Source organism: Protopterus annectens, chromosome 4.part0 (genome assembly GCF_019279795.1).
Source record: "Protopterus annectens isolate FY-2018-M chromosome 4.part0, PAN1.0, whole genome shotgun sequence".
Classification (NCBI taxonomy): Eukaryota; Metazoa; Chordata; order Ceratodontiformes; family Protopteridae; genus Protopterus; species Protopterus annectens.
Window position 1 is genome coordinate 1,619,088,834 of NC_056733.1, and position 17,975 is coordinate 1,619,106,808.

At 39.8% G+C, this 17,975-nt stretch overlaps 1 protein-coding gene across 2 annotated transcripts in view; it reads right to left on the minus strand.

Moving 5' to 3' along the window:
• The window catches only part of TNIP1 (TNFAIP3 interacting protein 1), a 739,301-nt gene that overhangs the window by 308,113 nt on the left and 413,213 nt on the right, over positions 1-17,975 (minus strand). For both annotated transcript variants that reach the window (XM_044069404.1, XM_044069403.1), the window contains exons 8-9: positions 17,114-17,195; positions 9,791-9,889 (exon numbers count right to left, since the gene is read on the minus strand). In XM_044069404.1, coding sequence (XP_043925339.1) covers positions 9,791-9,889; positions 17,114-17,195 — 181 coding nt within the window. The remainder of the gene's footprint in view (positions 1-9,790; positions 9,890-17,113; positions 17,196-17,975) is intronic.

Genomic DNA, 17,975 nt, shown 5'->3' on the forward strand with positions numbered 1-17,975 from the left:
GGGGCTATGGAATTCCCATGAAAGGATGGAGGAGTTACCAAGTCATAAAGTACCCCTGTTGGATAATGGACAGAATCCAGGAATCCCAAGTTATCCTTGTCCAAGCTGGCAAAGAGAGAGACAGCCAAAAAGAAAGAGGGTTAAGACTTGGAAGAGGATGGTAGTCGCACAGAACTGGGCCTGGTTGGAAAGGACAGCTGTGAAGAAGGTGCAGAAGCAGTAGATTTGGATTGTGGATGTCTCCTAGCAGTCTTTTTTGGTCTGAAAGAAGAGGCTGAGGAAGAAGATGTGCAAAATGGTCTCCTAACAAAAGTTGTCTTAGTAGGAAAATTGCTATGGAACTTAGGAACAGGAGAAATAAAAAGTGCTTCAAATCTTGAAGTTCCTTTCCCTTCTCTTGTAGAGACTTAAACAAGTCTGCAGCTGCAGAACCAAAAACAGTGGTCTTATCCAAAGGAGGATCTAACACAATTCTGCTTTAATGTCGTCTGGCAATGGTTGAAGCCTTAACCAAGAGCGTCTTCTAAGTACACAACCAGATGCAGCAGCTCTGAATGATGCCTCAATAGTATCACAGCTGCAATCAATGGAATGTCAGGATACTTGTGAAGAAGCTGTTAAGACCGACAAAACCTGAGTATTAATTTCAGAGTGTGGGAGCTGAGCAAGAGCTTGCGAGGCCTGAGAAAGTAGAGCCAAGGAATACCTAATTATATGAGTTTGGTAATTCATAGTTCTGATCACAAAAGTGGATGAAGTATATACTCTTTTACCAAGTCTCTCCAGAATTTTGCTCTCCTTATCTGAGGGAAGAGGTTTAGAAAGAGACAACTGGGAAGTCCTGTCAGAAGTTATGCAGACAACAGCTGGATCAGCTGAAGGAAACTTATACAGAAACTTGCAATCATCAGCCACCTTATAGAATCTGTCTGTCCTCTTGCTGGCAGAAGCCTGAGACTCAGGGGCCTTGAAAGAAGAGGAGAAAGCATCCAGAAGAGCTGGCAAGACTGGAGGCACAGCAGAAGGAAATTCTATTTGCAGAAGGTCATAATACATTTTTTTGCTCCTCCAAAATCTGTGAACAATCTCATTTGAAAAATTCCCTAATTTCTCACCAAAATAAATCTCTTCTACTGGGAAGTCCCCCCATTAGACTTCTCCTCTGGAGATGCATATTCTAGAGGAGAGGTAATTTGGGTAGAATATGCTAAGGAATCCTCACCAGAGGAACAGTCATCATCATCATCATCATCAGAAAGTACCTGTTCCCAAACTCTTTGAACAGGAGAAGATGTAAAAGAAGGAACAGAAAAAGCAGAGGAAGGCTTCAAAGCCATCAATGCTTTAATTAAACCCTGAAGAAAAGCATCCCAGTCAGACCATGGAGGGGAAGGGGCCTGAGGGATTCTAGTCTTCTGTTTCTTCTTAACATGCATTTCTGCATGAGGAGAATTGGAGGAACCCAACGTAGGCCTAATGTCTGAAATCAACGCAGGAATCTGTTCCCTAACAGGAGTGGAAGATTTGTCCCTAGGGCCCTCAAGCACAGCAAGCTATGGGTCCCCTCGTCTGCCTGAAATGGACGTCTGCACTGCCTCCTAGGATGTACCTAGGACGGTTTCCTTAGTGGCTTCCAGTAAGGTACTCACCGAGGAAGCATACTCAACCTCTGAATGCAACACCAGATCTTCAGTGACCTCAAGAGATATGTCAGATGAAAGAGGCGCAGCCGAAGGGGATTCGGGCCTAGACTTCCTAATCTTCCTCTTGCACGTTTAATTCTGACACCACAGATTTTACTCTTTTGATACTATATTTTGCCATGTGTCCCTGCCTCCTGGAAACAGCATTTTTATGCTCTCATGCTTCACATTTTGTGCTTTTGGCACTGTATTTCTCTAAATGCCTAACTTTATCTCTTGGCTCAGGACAAAATGAAGAGGAACCCATTGGCAACCTAAGCTACCAAGTTAAAAAAAAAATACATACATATATATATATATATATATATATATATATATATATATATATATATATATATATACATACACACACACATATATATATATATATATATATATATATATATATATATATATATATATATAATATACACACACACACACACACACACACATATATCACACATATAAAATGTGTATGTGTGTATGTATATATATATATATATATATATATATATATATATATATATATATATATATATATCAGTATATAAATATTCCTACACCACTGCCAAGCTATGGAAATGTCCTGCCTCCCTCTATCACTCAACTAGACTCAATAAAAACATTCAGATCTGCACTAAAATGCCACTATCCTACATGTTCTTCTGTGCAAAAATCTAAGCCGCCATAAACAAATAAAATTTAAATATTTAATTTGTTATCCTCTCATCCTTCTTGTATACTAACTAACTTATTCTAATCTCTTTATCTACTCCTAAACAATGCCTTGTGTGACGCCCCTGCAATGGCCCAGTAATCAAAGAGCCTCAATCCTCACCACTGGCAATAGTGGAGGGAAGTACACAATGGGAGGATGACAGTACACACACAGTAAAGTGCAATTTCCCTTAGGAGCACACAGAGATCACAGTCAGTCTAGGGCTGGTCCCTCCCTCTTTCTCCATATCCCCAGTAAGACTACCCACTGGCAGACCTATAGGGGTGAGACATCAGCTGAGTGGCCAAGCCAAAACCTCCAGCACCCTCTCTATCCAACCAGTGTTTTGTGTCCCTGGCCAAGAAGCTGACACACACAGACAGACACACACACACACACACACACACACACACATAGACAGACACACACACACACACACACACACACACACACACACACACACACACACACACACACACACACACACACACACACACACACACACACACACACACACACACACACACACACACACACACACACAGACACACACACACACACACACACACACACACACAGACAGACACACACACACACACATAGACAGACACACACACACGGGAAAGGCTAGCACAGGTTTACTAACTATGCCCTTTTCAGCCCCGACTATAAGGTAGTTTCCACTGCCATCAACCACTAGTTATCAGCTACTCTAAGGCCCTTAACAAGGGGTGTCCAATTCTACTGTGTAATGTTACTAATAATCCAAATGGTAGTCTGACCAAGACTTGCAAGGCAATTTAGAAGTGGCCTGTACAGTGTCATCAAATACATATGCAAGTACTGTAAGAGCTTAAATATGTCTCACAAATAGCCACAACAATATGTTTAAATATATTTAATAATAAATAATAAAAGAACAAGACAATACTCAGCACATCAACACAGTAACTTCAGAGTTCAAAATCAGAGGAAATATTTTAAAACAACTTTGCAGGACAGTCTGAAATAAATACAGAAAACATCTAAACTAATCTTTACTCTATTCCCATCAATATCTAAAATATATACTATTCCCTAAATCTTACTTACAGCAAGCCAAGTGCAGATAAGTGATGATGACTGGATGTTCTTGCTAGATCCAAGACAAAATACAAAATGCCCAATCTCTCTCAAAGAGAGTTCTTAAATTATTACTGCTGGGTTAGATTGGATGATATCACTTTCTGTCACCTGACTTCAGTTCCCAGGCTAAAACAGAAAAATAATTTAACATCTCTGTGTGAAAAATACATATCTCTCAGATGTTTGCAGATTTTGAAAGTCGTAAAACAATAAAACCCTTTTACATTTTAAACCTAGTAATTACTTATCTTTCAAGTCAATACAAAAACTTCCAGCTCTAGACATTGTGTCTGCTACACTGAAACTGAGAGAGAACTTTTATAGCACAATCATAAAGCACTTTAATTTCAACTTATTTTCTTGAAGTTTTGCAAGTTAATGCTTCTATGTTCTAGTTTCTACTGTTAATACATACATTTGCGCAGATATATAGCTTATATGCAGAGCATGCTGTGGTTACATTTTAGCTCAGTACATAGCATACAGATTTGTATAAATCATATCAATATTCACAAATGACACAGAATTATTTACAAAATTCCAGACAGCTGGGCTGGCAGCATTTCCCTATGTCACACCTTGTACCTCATAGGAGTTAAGAACGGTTTACCTTGAAGAAAACTATAATTTTTAGCTGAATGGCTTTTATTTGTAAAGTACTATATGTAAATTGTTAATAGCCACTGTATATTGTTTGAAACCTATGTTGACTGTCTATTATTCTTTATAGTACTCTGTATTAAAAGTTTTTTTCTGTGGAGCTTTTCTCGCTGGGCTTCCAATGAAAATGGTATACTGACCCAGTGGACTTTCCTGGTCAACAACTATCAATAAATGAATAAATAATAACTATATATGTCTCTCTCTCTCTCTGTATATATACGTATATATATATATATATATATATATATATATATATATATATATATATGTATGGGTTCATAGGTAGGTACAAGGCTATCTGCCCGAGGGCATTTATAAGCCTAGCCAGAGTGTGTCGGCTTTCGCCGCCCCATTGATTAATTAACTGAGCCTCTGTCAAGCAGAGCCAATGAAGTGATGTCAGGGGTGTATTTTCTGTTACCCATCTACTCGTCAAGGCTTCCCTTGAAGAGTGTTAGTGAGGGGCTCTGCCTAATGTAGTCAGGAATTTTGTTCCAAAGCATGGGGAGTCTCTGTGACAGGAATCTATCCCTCCAGCATGTTGTATTTATTGTTGTGGCGAGGTTTAGTTCACTAGAGCGTGTGGCTCGCAGTGACTTGGATTTCTTTAGGTGGAGCATGTCCATCAATTCTGAGTTGGACATGGCTTTGTAAGTCAGGCAGAGATCACCTCTGAGTAAGCGATATGCCACTGAGTACAGCCGGGTTTTTTTCAGTCGGGCTGCATAGGACATATGTTTGAGGCCAGTAATCCTCTTGGTGAGGTACTTTTGTGGTCTTTCCAGATGTTGGAAGTGTCTTGTGAGGTACATCCCAAATGGGGGATTGTACTCTATGATGGGTCTTACGAGTGACAAGTAGAGGGGCACTATAACCTCTTTATTTCTAGATGCGAACCCCTTAGTAATTAGATTGGCCACACAGAAGGATTTCCTAACTACTTTGGCAATATGATTGTCAAAGGAGAGATTACTATCTACATGGGTCCCCAGATCTCTTATTACCTTTTCTGTATTAAGGGGGCTGCCGCCTATGTGGTAATTCATAGGTTTTTCCCAAACGGGATGACTATGCATTTTTTGGCATTTAGCTTGAGGCCATGACTGTGACACCAGATGTCTGTCTCAGTACAGCCTTTTTGAAGGATGTCCGTGCCAGCCGGAGAGTCAATTATGGCTCCCAGTTTGCAGTCAGTGGCGAACTTGGTTAGCCATAGTCCTCCTGTGTTTGCCTGTACTTCTGAGAAATATATGCCAAACAGTAGGGGTCCCAGAACAGAGCCTTGCAGGACACCACTTGTGACTGGTTTAGAGTCGGACCTGGGGCCTGCTAATCTTACCGTGTGAGTTCTCTCTGTAAGCCAGTTAGCAGCCCATCTTGTGAAGTAGGGGTTTATGTTCAGGCTGATGAGTTTTTCTATAATACCCGAGTCAGGAATGGTGTTGAATGTCTTGGCGAGATCAAGGTGGGCAGTGTGAACCACCTTTCCCTCGTCTATAGCCTTGGTGACTGTCTCGAAGAAGTCAACCAGGTATAGTAGGCATGATCTGACCTTAACAAAGCCGAACTGGGTTGGGTCAAGTCTTTGGAGGTTCCCAATGTCTTTGTTAATGAGTTCCATGATGATGCGCTCCATAGCCTTGCAGACCAGGCTAGTCAGGCTTATGGGGCGAAAGTTAAGAGGGTCAGTTGTGGCCCCTCCTTTGTGGAGTGGAATAACCGCTGCTGTGCACCATTCTATGGGCATGTAGCCTGTGGAGAGGCTAAGGTTGAACAGCGTTTAGGTGGGGGGGTTAGTTCGTTCATCTGGCTCACTGATGCTGTGTTTTTGGCTTTTGAAAGGGCTGTTTTCAGCTGTGCTTCTGTAATTTCCGGGACATTACACTTTTCCGGTATTGTTGTGGGCCCTTTTGAAGGTGAGAGGGAGGTGAAGTTTGCACTGAATCTATCTGCCAGGATATTGGCAATATCAGTAGGTTCAGTATATTTTGTGCTATTTTGCGATAGCTCGGAGCATATCTGTGAGTTGCCACTTAGATTCTTGACATAGCTAAAGAAGGCTTTGTGGTTATCTTTCAAATCCTTGACTATTTTTCTTTCGAAGTTAGCCTTGGATGATTTTATGAGGGACCTTAGTTTCTTACTGAGACTGATCAGGGATGTCTTTCCTTCTTGGGATTTGCTTTTTTTCTGAACTAGTTTCCTCCTTTTGTTGTATAACCTGTTTATGACAGGGGTCCACCAGACTGGTTTCCTTCTCTTAGGGAAGGAAGTCTTGGTGTTGCTAGGGATGGCACGATCCATGCATCCTTGTAGGTGCTCTTAGGTGCTCTTAGAGAGCAAATGTAAAGGATTCTGCAACTTTGGCAGTGTTATCCTTTAGCGTGGGGGCTGTGAAACTTACCACCTCTGCCTTAAGTAAGGTAAAGTTTGTTTTAGAAAAGTTTTTCACTGTGGTTTCCTTGGTTGGGGGTGGTGGTGGGGTGTGGACATCCAGGGTGATTAGTTTATGGTCTGATCTAACCAGTGACGGGTTGACCTCCGGTACGGAACACCTGTAGCCCATGTTGGTGATGACCAGGGTCCAGTATGTTGTGACCTCTGGTAGGGGAGTTTACCAGCTGATTCAGGGCATTTGAGTTGATAAATTCCAGGAAGCGCTGAGCCTGGGAGTTTGTACTCAAGTAGTTTTCCCAGTTAATGGTAGGGTAATTGAAATTGCCCAATATCAGGGTGTTCGGTAGGACCTTCATGTTTTCCAGTGTCTCCAGAAAGGTGGAGTGGTGGTCCTGGGTCATGGAGGGTGATCTGTAGCAGGCCACAGTTTGCATTGCAGATTTGCCCGATGTTAGTTGCACATGGATGATCTCAGAGGTATCATGCTGCACCACTAACCTGAAGGTGTGGGTATCCTTGATGAATATAGATACACCCCCTCCTTTTGTGTTTCGGTCCGTGTACTGTGGCCGAAATGTGTGGTATGAGTTGCAGCTCAGTAGTGCTGGAGTGCTCTCTGGAGCCTTGAACCAAGTTTCAGTTACTGCCCAGATGTCGACGTTCTCCATACTTAGGAGTGTTTCGAGCGCATGCATTTTGAGATTTAAACTCCTGGCGTTGAGTAGCATAACCCTCATTTTTTTACTTTTGCTGTTTATGGAGGTGGGTTTGAATTTTGAGCCTTCCCCAAAAAAGTTACTATGGGGGCAAGCAAGAGCCTTGGCCAGTATTCGAAAGCTATGGGGTGACAGGTGCAAGCCATCTCTTGCGAAGCAATGAGGCTTGTCGAGCATGTCATTCCGGGCTGACAGACACTGGATCCCCTTTGAATGACACCAGGAGCTTAGCCAAGTGTTGAAATTGATCATTTTGTTCTTTATACTGAGGTATCATTCTTGGTGAGGGCAGGATGCTACTCAGTGTCAGGGTCACACCCACTTGGGCTACATGATCAGAGAGCTCTTCCATATCTCTTTTCATGTAGTCCAGTGAGGTACGTCTCAGGTCATTCATACCAACATGAACTATAACAGAGTCATATTTGTACTTGTTCTGGAGTGACCTGAGTGCTTCTGTTATGTGGCGGATTCTGGCTCCTGACAGGCAGCTAATAGTAACCTTCTCCTTGTCCAGCCTAGTGAGTGGGGCGTCAGTGTGCCTGACTATTGAGTCACCTATTACTAGTGTGTTAGGCATGTTATTTCGCCTTAAGGGCTGTGATTGCACGGCACATTGATTTTGTGTTTTATGTGTTGTCTGGTTTGTGACAGAAGGCGCAGGTTTTGTGGTTGTCTACTTTGGAGCTCTCTGATGCTTTTGCAGGTTTTTATTTAGAGCCTCAGAGTATGATTTCATGTATTTATGTGTATTTTTTGCCAGTGCTGGTTTAGTAGGTCTATGTGAAGCTGGAGGTGTGGTGCAAGTGTTAACCTTCTCCTCATGACTGTCTGTTCCAGTCTTGGGTGGAGAAACCTTAGCCTCCAGTTTGGCTGTACAATTGCACCTCTCGCATATGTTAGTGTTTTGTGGTAGGAGGAGGGGGCTGTGTGTACATGAGGCAGTTGTAACATTGCCTCATGATACCCAGATTCACCAGCTGGACTGCAGAGTACACCTGAAGTTTCCCTTTGGTCATGCCTGAATAGTAGGGTGAGCTGCTTAGTCGCTTGGTGGGTGAGGAGTGGCTAAAGAGCCTTGCACTGCTGGGCAGTCAAGTGTCGGGGTATATTAATGCTTGCTATTAGGTCTGAGCAAGTGCTGGACTGTAGGATGCTTTTTGAGTGCTTAGCTTGAGTGTTAGATTAGTTTCAAGTGAAAAACTGAAGAGGAGACTTAGTGGAGCTGGGAATAATTTAACCCTAGCTAACCGGTGCTACCCAGCGCACAAAACCGTGCAAACGTGGTTTTTAAACTATTAACTTCTGGGCTGGAACCACTCCTCCAGGGACAGATGGCTGCTCAAAGTTCCCCTCTCTCACAGGTGAACAGAGAAACTTCCCTCTATCCAAGTAAGGTATGGGCAACTCAGAAACTTGTAACACAGCCCTGAATTCAGCACTAGCCTGAAAACTGGACTACACTAGCTTAGAAAGGCGGGAAACAAGAATTTTTTTTTTTTTGAAAAGAGAAAGCAAAAACTGTAAAAAGTACACTTAAAACAGCTTTAAACGACTACAAGCGATCAGAAAAGGCTATCATACTTTAGTGTGTAGCCTACAACAGTTAAACAATTTATTTAAACAAAAAACTTTTTAAAAGTGCAGGCAGTCAAATAAGTACAATATGTGAAAAATACAATAAGTGCTGGAAAAATCAGCGTTTAGGCGGAAAACAGTTAAGTACAGCAAGAAAATACAGAAAACTGATAATCACTCTAAAGTCTCTCTTTTAAGCTAGAAGGCTTGTATCAGTTTAAGGCTCTCTAGTGCTTTCCAGTAGGTTAGTTACAGGAAAGATGGCAAACAAGCGCAGATGTGGTCTTTTAAACCACAAAACTGAAAGAGATGGACAACTTCCCGAATGATGAATAAACTACAATTCCTGGGCCAAGAACCACTCTTCCTATATGTATATGCGTCCACCACTGAACACAGAGAATTGCTATATTTATCAAAAGTATAAACCATTCTCCCAGTAAACAAATGTAAAATAAGTAAAAATAAAATAAGTGTGCGTGTGTATATGTGTGTGTGTGTACATACACACACACACACACACACACACACACACACACACACACACACACCTATATCCACACAAATATATATATATATATATATATATACACATATATATATATATATATATATATATATATATATATATATCTATACATACAGCAAGAAGGAAAAACATGAAACCTCTGGTAACTGTTTGACAAAATAATGACTTGTAAATCCTGCAGCAAAAAATATACTTGGAAAGGAAGGGGAGTTTATGTCTCAGACTGGACAGTTAGACTGGGAAAAACTGCACCTCAGATACCAAATCTGAAAAGCAACAATAAAAGTGGATACGACTGTTGGGTACTTGTGCTCTGCAAAAATGATCTAGGCAAAATGAAGAATTACATTTGTCATAGCACTATACAGTTCACTTTTACCTCAACACGCTGATGCTCTAGCTCCTTTATTTTTCTCTCATACATATCTGTGGCAGCTTTATTTCGGGTCAGTTGCACTTTTTCTGTGACTCTAGTGTTCTGAAATAAAAAGGAAAATCATTTTAAGTGATAGCCTAACTATTGTTTATTTACATGTTTTATGAAGAAAGAACTACAGGGTTGTTAAACTTCACACCAAAAAATGCCATGGGACATCTGTAAATAACTATACAAGCCATATGGAGGAAAAATAGAAAAATGTGGTTTCACTAAAGAGCATTAGTATGAAATACACGGTTTAGGAAAGCACAGTTATGTCAGTTACTGGTTTTACCTATGGTTCTCTGAGAAAGACACACCTGAAACAACAAAACAGCTGATCTTCTACTCTTCAGATGTTGATAAGCCACATACCAAAACAGCCTTGTGGTGTAACATAGCATCTGTCTGGCAATGAAGCACCATGAAATCCGGTTGATTTGTGCCATTACATAAAGGTAACTTTATCTTATGGCATGTTTACCTAGTTCTAGCAAGAAATGTATTGAATACCAATAATGTGAGAACATGCATTTAACTTCATTCACCATTTTAACAATGCCCCAAACCTCTCTGTTCCCATTTTTTTCAGTGAGAAAAGACTCCACATTGAATACGTCATAAGCTTTCTCATAACACATGCACAGACTTGTTTGTCTTTCGGCTTTTTCCCGGTAAGGGGTCGCCACAGCGGAACTCTGGTCTGCAAATGATTGGCAGTAGATGTTTTTTTTTTTTTACATGCACAGACTAAAATGGCAAAATAAAACAATACGCTTTACTTTAGCATTTAAAAACATGTGAGGTCATCAGTCTTTGAATATTTTAAAAACTTCTGACACAAGGTATTTTAAGTCCAGCAAAGTTCTTTCTTCTAAAGTTCTTGCACTCAATCTCACAGCACTGTTGTAATTTCTGTTCAGACTATTCAGAATAATCTGATCTACCAATAACATACTAACAAATGTAACTCCAAGGCTCTCCAGTTGACTTATCTTTCTATCAGCCTAACTCCCTTGCAGACTTCTCAGGTCTTTTTCCTCAGGCTATCTTTCCTGATCTTTTTCGGGTCTCTGCATGATTCATTCTGTTTCTGTCCCTCCCTTTTTACAAAAAGTGTGGTTTCCTCCATTTGGGGTGTATGTATGGAATCTTCCTTCCACAGCACCCAAACTCCACAGCTCCATTTACCCACAGTGATCAGTTTGTTGGAGTCACTATAACACATGTAGAATACAAATAAAACAAAGAAAGCACACAAATCATAAGTTACAATAAGTGCATCAAAAACTAGGAATACAAATGGGGATCAGTGGGAAGCCTCAGTATATTATGTACAAGTCTTTATCTCCAAAACCTGCTTTTACTGTAAGGACCTCACTCAAATGAGCTTTCTTTCTTCAAAGGAAGCTCAACCAGCAGTAAACAACAGCCAAGATGTATGATGGTTCACTAGATTAAGGTAGTGCACAGATAATGAAAGGATCCTGTGAACTGTCCTATAAAACAAACCCCAGTCCAAACCGGAAATCTGTGTTGTAACATTTTGAGAATGTATGACAAAAGAAATAGTTTCTGTTTCATATATATCTGGGATAGAAGAATTTGTTTAAACATGCAGCAAAGGCTAAAGAACCCTTACCTGAATGAGCCCGGACTGCACAATTTAAGGCCTTGCATTTGTTAAAAAAAGAATACAGCAGGCCACTTGAGAAAAGGTTTTTTAAATAACATGTACTTTTAATTGGCCATGCAATGCAAGGAAGAAAGAAACATATGATCATTTTTAATGTTATCAGCTTTATCCACAAATATTGCTGTTTGTGAGCACCTTGAATAAGCATTATTTCTTCACTCCTGTTTTCCCAATTTCCTGTTTTGAAAAAAAAACTGACAGCTACACTGACTGGTTCAAAAATAAGGTTGAAACTATACAAAAAAATGGTTTTGTGGAAAAACCTTAAGGGGTTTTACAGATTAGGTTTCATAACTCTTAAATATTTTGCCCAAAATTACAGCTACCAGGAAGTGTTTTTCCCCAAGAAAGAAATTTTATGATGAATGAATTTCTTGCTTGACTGACCCTTTGAGCAATCTGTGGCTATTCTTGAACTAAGTCATTGAATGCACAGACAAGTGCCTTCCTTCTGTGTCACTGGTCCACCTGTCTGAATGCCTGAAAAAAAAAGATGTTTGCTGTATCTGTAGTTCTTTTTAATTAGAAGAGTGTGTGTGAATCAGACATGAGGGTCTGACTGCTTTCTTAGATCCATGAGTTTAATTAGATTTTTTTTTACGTTTTTATTTTTGTCTTTAGTAATGTTGGAAGAAATGTAACTTGGTATGCTCTGGATGGACAACTTCTATAAAACCTTCCATTTGAAAATACAAGGGTGGGGGGTTGAAACAGTGGTTAGAAAAGAAGAAATTAATTCTGTTTTGAATTTTTCCTGCCAATTGTGACTGTGGTCTGTCCCACTGCATGTAACTCCATTTTCTACTGTTCATGGGGACTGCTCTTAGAAGGACTGATGCCATCTGTTTAAAGCATTGCCCACCAATGATTATGTTGCTTTGTCTAGATGTGTTGACTGCAGTCCACCAATTACTGGGATCTTTAGAAAGGGGCGGGAGTAAATTACATACAAAAACAATGGAAATTGTGGGAATAATACATGCAGAAAAATATTCTGGAAGAGGAATGAGGTTTAAGCGAGGTCAGGTACTGAACAATTTATGTAATGTTGGATTGATTACATTGTATAGAACCAGGAGCGGCCCTAGATCAACTGGTGCCCTAGGCAAAAGGGCTCCATGGCGCCCCCCACCACACTACCTGGTGCCCCCATCCTGGTCTACCTACACCAAATAAATACTGGAAAAGCGCCCCTGCTAGACCGGCACCCTAGGCGGCTGCCTAGTTGGCCTATGCCTAAGGCCGGCTATGTATAGAAAAATATATGAGACATATGATGTTTATAAATGTGAACTTGTTAACATGGGTTGATTACTGTTACACAAATATAAGTCTGATAATGCATGTTTTAAGTTAATTGATAACACAAAAATATATATTTTCCTGAATGTATGGCATATGTCAATAATTATATTCATAATTTGAATCATAAGATAAGTACATGGTACTTCATAGTATCAAATGAAAGTTTTCATACTGCTGAAAAAGTAGCCCTGATGCCAGCTGTTTGCATAGTACCATTCTGCAGATATGTATATTTGTTTAGTAATGCAATCTGCATATTAGCATAATTATCATATTTCTACACATATCTCTAGCATTGTGCACTTGGCTGGATTATAATTCAGTATTTCACATGCCCAGTTACCAGAGAAGTCATGAATGTCTCCTCAGATGAATGGGATACTTGTTAAAATAAAAATTAAAGAGTTTTTTTCCTGGAACTATTATGAATATATGGCATATGCTCATAATTACATTATAAATGTCAACCATTGGGTGTTTATGCAGCACTCCAAGGTATCAAATGAAAGTATACACAATGCTTACATTTTGCATTGATAGTTGGTGTCTAACCAGCACTGTTTGGCAGATATTTGCATTTATTTGTCAGTTAATTACATTGAGATGCACGCCATTCATAATTAGGTAAATATCTCAAAAAAATGGAGTGTCATCTACAAATCTAGTATGGAGCAAAATGAAGATCACATCTGCCAGAACAAAAATAACAATTACAATTAAGTCTGGCGTAATATCACAGTTCTAAACAAGAGTGTGTGATGAATAAATTTCATATTTTAACTTTTATTGCTTTTGAGATACATACATTTGTTTACAGCTAGGTTGAAAAGGTGCATTCTTAGAATTTTAGCTCTACTCGGGCAAAGGCTCTCCAGGCAAGGACATTTCAGGTGTCGGGATGTCTGAAATTCCATTAAGGCTAGGTGTGAAGAAGTTAACGAAAAACGAACATCTCTCCCTAATCTTTATCTACACACGGAATATCTATGTTTATTTTGATTACTCACACACCCATCAGTCCTTAGTTCTTGTATACATGCTAATGTACCATGTCAAACATCTGCTGCTTTTTGTTTTGTCTTTTGTTTCAGAAATACTTGCTTTGTTTTTGTGCTCCCAGGCTGAACATGACAACAGGTATACCGAGATAAGTGCTCTACCCAGGTTAACAAACTAAAATAGGAAAATAAAAAATAAAATAGTCATGGATTCTCCAGTCACGGAAACTCAGCCACTGAATATTTAGGTTTAGGTTGGCATCATAACTTTGTTGTAAAAACAGTATTATGAAGAGAAGCACAGAAGTTCAGGGGCAAGGGATATTTTTTAAGCAAGACCTGAACTATAGATGTCTTGGATGAAGCCTGTAATGAACCTTTGGATTTTCATTAACATTTTCTGTAACACAGGAAAATGGAAGGCATACTGGACATTTAACTGTTTATTTATACTTTGCTGACCAAGTAAGACCCACTAAGACAATTGCCTCTTTTCAGAGAGATTTGAGGTGGTATTCATACTGACAAGTAGAAAATTTGGCCAGGACACTGAGGAACATCCCCTACAAGCTGTAGATGCCACCAGAGGGCTCCTACAGCAGCAAAGAAGAGGCCTAAGGGGAGCAGCAGCAGCATGAATGAGGACAGAAAAGCTATGGACAGTTTGAAGATGGAAAATGAGAAATATTTGTTCAACAGGTAGTATACGAACACAGATAAAAGACTGCTCTGTGGTGGATTATACAAACGAGCAACATTTAGCTGTCAAAATGGAGAATAAAGCAAGCAAGCAAGTTCATTGGAGTTGGTGCAGATAACAGAACTGGCATCAGGAGGGCTTGTGGATGATATTCTGGCAAAAATAATGGAGCACGATGATCCAGGTGACAGTTCTGCTGTTTTATGGGATGAGATGGCAGATTACCTTCCTCAGCACTTCCAAAAAAGGTATGTGGAGAAGGAATCACATGATGTGGCAGCAGAGAATGCAGCAGTTAAAACTTATGCAGCAATGACAGAAAGTAAAAGAGGGAAGCAACGCTAAACCGAGAATGAGTCTAGTTTTGTGGCAGCAGGGAATACAGCAGTTAAACCATATACAGCAGTGACAGCAGGCAAAAAAGACATGCAGAAAAAAACGAAGTAGCGCTGCTTTTAGAAAGAGAAGGGCAACTGTGAGAATAAGAACAGAAAATGACACTGAAATTCAATCTTTTACACATGTAGGGACAGAGACATTTTGTGACTTAACAGTTGAAACTGAGGGACTGATGATGAAATTTCTGGAACAGCATAACAAAAAAAAAGACATTTATCCATGGAACAACTGTTTATTTTCGGGAAGTAACTTAATAGTTTAAAAATGCTACTTTGCAGTTTAGAACTGATGAACTAGAAGAATATGTTAAAAAATGCATGCAGGGTTCATGTGAAACTGCTGCATTGTGAAAGAGATGTGAGAAACTTACAGAATGGAGGGTGGAGGTTGGAAGCTGTTCAGAAATGTAAAAAAAGGCATGGTGAAACACTTACAAAATTTTATTTTTGCAGCTGGTCATAGAGAGATTTTAAGATATGCTGGATAGCCTACATCATGTTTATTTTGTGGGGACTTTTTTCATCTAATTAATGACCATTACAAGATGCAATGTAACAGGTGTGAGGAGAAAGGACATACAGTAAGAACGTGTGTGGCTGAATGCAGATACTGTGAAAAACAGGACACTTTTGGAAAAACAATATGCAGGAAAAAAGGGGGGGGGGTTGCGTGCAGAAAGACAGGTCAGGAGAAGGGACTAGCAAAAAGAATCTTTCTTAAGTTCAAGTCAGTAAAAAATCTGCTTCTGAGTATCAAGAACTATTTGTACATAGACACTGGAAAAATATTCAACAGGGGAAATAGTTAAAATAAGAAAGATTATAGTTATTGTACCTCAAGCTCCTCCCCTTATCCATAATCCCCTAATCACTTGTGAGTTATTTCAGATTAAGTTTGCCCTCAAGTTATTAAACAGAATGCCATAAATGGTAGAGGCAGCCCATAGTTTTCTGAGTAGGTCACACAAAAGATTAAAAGATGGGAAACATGAAGAAATCAGATGAGACGACTCTGGAGCCCATCCTGCAGAAGTTATTCAGGAGTATGCTGAGGTCATATCAAGATCTAGACAAAAGGGGAAGTAGGAATGAAGGGTGGGAAGTTGGGGAAGGATGAATTCAGACAAAACAGATGCAGAGTTATGGTGAGTATGTAACTATTTCTGATGTCTTTTTCGTACATTTCTCAACTGAAGGAACAGAGTCCCCAGCTAGAATCATCCTGGATGGTACGCACGGAAGGATATTCTGGAGTAATGAGGAGCCAAAGGCTGCTCTATTCCTAGATAATGCGCCCAACTTGTAATGAGCTATAAAAGTATGAGTTTTGGACCATGTAGCAGATGCACAAATGTCATCTATATATGCATTAGACCAGAAAGCGGATGATGTGGCCATAGATCTGGTGGAATGTGCTTTAGGGTGTTTTGGTAGTGACATTTGGTTTTGTACATAAAGGTGATGCAATCAGTGAGCCATCTGGCTAGAGTCACTTTTGACACTGCTGTGCCAAATTGAACTTTAGAAAAGGATACAAACAGTTGTTTTGACTTCCTGAAATCTTTAGTTCTGTGAATGTAAAACCTCAGCTGTCTATGAATGTGTAGCAAGTGAAGCATATATTCACCCCGTTACAGAATTTTGGAAAGAAGACTGGTAGGTTGATTGACTGACTGAGACTAGCTTTTGACACCACCTTAGGTAGAAAGGAAGAGTTAGTCGAAAGTGACACCCCATCCTTGTGAAAAATGAGTTAAGGTGGTTGAGAACCATGCTAGTCTAGAGGCATGTGCATACATAATTCACATGGGGAATCAGTAGGATATTTGGCAGGGCATTCAAAAAAACCCTTCACAACTGTCAGAATGGTGTCACAATGAGATGCCTTCACCTCCTCTCCACACATATCTCTGCCACTGATTTTACTAAGTGCTCTCCCTCTTGCAGGGCCTCAATCAGAAGACTTAATTTAGAGAAGTGTTGGGAAAGATGAAGCAAATAGTCAAAGGGGCCCAGGACAAGATTGATGGCAGTGAGCAGCAATGTGAAACTAACAAAAAAAAAAAAAAATGAATAAAATAAGAAACAGAAAATAAATTACTATCAGATTAATTCATTCAGAAATACTAATATGCTACAAAAGATTCCTTACGCCTACCAAATACATTCCTAGTCTACAATTCTTACCTGCTGTAGGTCACCTCCCTCGAGTACAGGCTTTTCTTTTGTATCTGTTGTTAAAATTTTCTTCAGCTCCACATTCTCCTGTCTGTCATAAGCAAAATATAAAAATACTATTAAACAAGGTGTTATATAATAAAGGGGAAATGCATTTCTGGTATTTTAAAATATTCTAGTTTCAACACTCATGCCTTGTGCACAGATAAACTCCAAATCATGAGTACCAGTAAACAAAAGTTATGTACTCACCATAACAACAGATTTGCAATGTCTGTCACTTTCTATTTCAACCTGGATCTGACACTGGCTGATTCTAAAACCTTTCTGTTTGACTTGGCTCTGCCTCCCTTACCCATAACTCCCTGCTCCTACATCAACTCCCCAGATTAAGTCTGCCCACTGAGTACTAGTATAATGACACAACATATCCAACTAATCCCCATTTCCTGCATAAACACAAGAAAAACACTAAGGGGAAAAAAGAGAGACTCAAGCCAAGCAGAACAAAGGACCCCTGCTGTCTAGCCATTGCCAAGGGAAGACTCGCCAAATAAAAAAAAGTTCAGAAGCAGGAGGGTGGGAAGGCTGAACCAGATGGAGACAGACAATACAGATCTATTGTTAAGGTGAGTACATAACTTTTGTATCTGGTGTTGTCTGCTCCATCTATATTCAATGTGTGGGACAGAGTCTCCAGCCCCGACAATTCTTAGGGAGGAGGTAAAGAAAGAATTCCACAATGCATCAGAACCAAAAGAGGCTCAACACCTGGACTGAATATCCAGGTTATAATGCAACATAAATGTATGATGGCCAGACAAAGTAGCAGCACTGATATCATCCATAGGTACTCTCAAAAAAGCTGTAA